This window comes from Austrofundulus limnaeus, unplaced genomic scaffold, assembly GCF_001266775.1.
Source record: "Austrofundulus limnaeus strain Quisiro unplaced genomic scaffold, Austrofundulus_limnaeus-1.0 Scaffold23, whole genome shotgun sequence".
NCBI classification, from domain to species: domain Eukaryota; kingdom Metazoa; phylum Chordata; class Actinopteri; order Cyprinodontiformes; family Rivulidae; genus Austrofundulus; species Austrofundulus limnaeus.
Window position 1 is genome coordinate 770,574 of NW_013952425.1, and position 1,207 is coordinate 771,780.

The 1,207-nt window shown below is 43.9% G+C and overlaps 1 protein-coding gene across 1 annotated transcript in view; it reads right to left on the reverse strand.

Annotated features, from left to right (window-relative positions):
• Window positions 1-375: 375 nt before the first annotated feature.
• lurap1l (leucine rich adaptor protein 1 like) overlaps window positions 376-1,207 on the reverse strand; it is a 3,629-nt gene continuing 2,797 nt past the window's right edge. The window contains exon 2 of the mRNA XM_014004316.1: window positions 376-1,012. Within this exon, the coding sequence (XP_013859770.1) occupies window positions 623-1,012 (390 nt within the window). The 3' untranslated portion in view covers window positions 376-622. The remainder of the gene's footprint in view (window positions 1,013-1,207) is intronic.

Sequence of the window (1,207 nt, forward strand, 5' to 3'; positions counted from 1 at the left end):
GGATTAGAAAGTATAATCTACAAGTCACGGATGGGTGCCGAGTTTAACAGCCAGATTATTTTGATTATTTTTGTTTAAAATACCCAATTTTTAAAAAATAAAATTTTGTAGTTATTTCTAAACACAGATAGTGGCGGCAGCAGCTAGCTGTAGCACTTCTGGTGCAGCCTGTACTATTAAAATAATACATTTCCTCCAGAATAAGCAGGTAATGCACATCTGAAGAGTTTGAGGCTGCATAAAAWTTTTTTAGATTAAAATAGTTTTAAGACAGCACCTCGCTTTAATCCTTGCTGCAGTTGGATTAGCGTTATCTCGTCAATCTGGTCAGAATTAGTTTTATCCATATTGCGGTAGCTCAAAGWATCTTCTAAAACAGGTAGGATTTTGTTTATAAAGCTCACACAAAACATCACTTCAACAAMCCAGAGTTCTCACTTTAACCTTTGGGATAAATGTCTCTCAGAGATGTTCTCTCTCATTTGGTGAAAGCTTTAAAAAACTAAATTGTACCATTAATTTAAATATGTGGGACAGAAGAACCAGCTGACAGCTGAGTTAAACGTCTATCATTCCTGTCAATGCGTGTCCCTCCGTAGTCTGTGTGTTGAGCTTATCGTCACTATCTGAAGCAGTAGTACTGCTCCGACTGCACCCGGAGTTTCAGAGGGGACTTGGTGAAGGCGTCGCCGTCGATCACGCTTTTCTCCACAAAACAATCCAGGTCCGTGGGCGAGGGGTCGTCCGGGAGGTCCTCTGCCAGAGTGTCCAGGTAACTGCCCACGGACAGACCGTCCAGGTCGTCGCTGTGGCCGTCGTTCAGGCTGCTGAAGCTGCCTCGTAGCGAGGAGCCGTCCTGGCTGTCCGTCAGGCTGTACAGGCTGCCCGTCAGGCTGCCGTCCTGGCTGGTCGCGTCTCCTTTGTCCTCCATCATCCAGCGGATGGACTCGATGCCCTCGTTGATGGACATGAGCTGCTGCATGAGCTTCACGTCGATGGCTCGCAGGTTGGCCTGAGCGGAGGAGATGACAAAGATCAGCAGAGTGCACACCGCACACACACCTGTCCAGTGACTACCAGGTGGGAATGTAACGATTAATCAACAATCGATTGATAATTGAGTATAGCTTAAAATGTGAATCGATTTATAAAAATGAATGAATCAATTTTATTATTATTATTATTATTATTTGTTTTTTTTTTTACT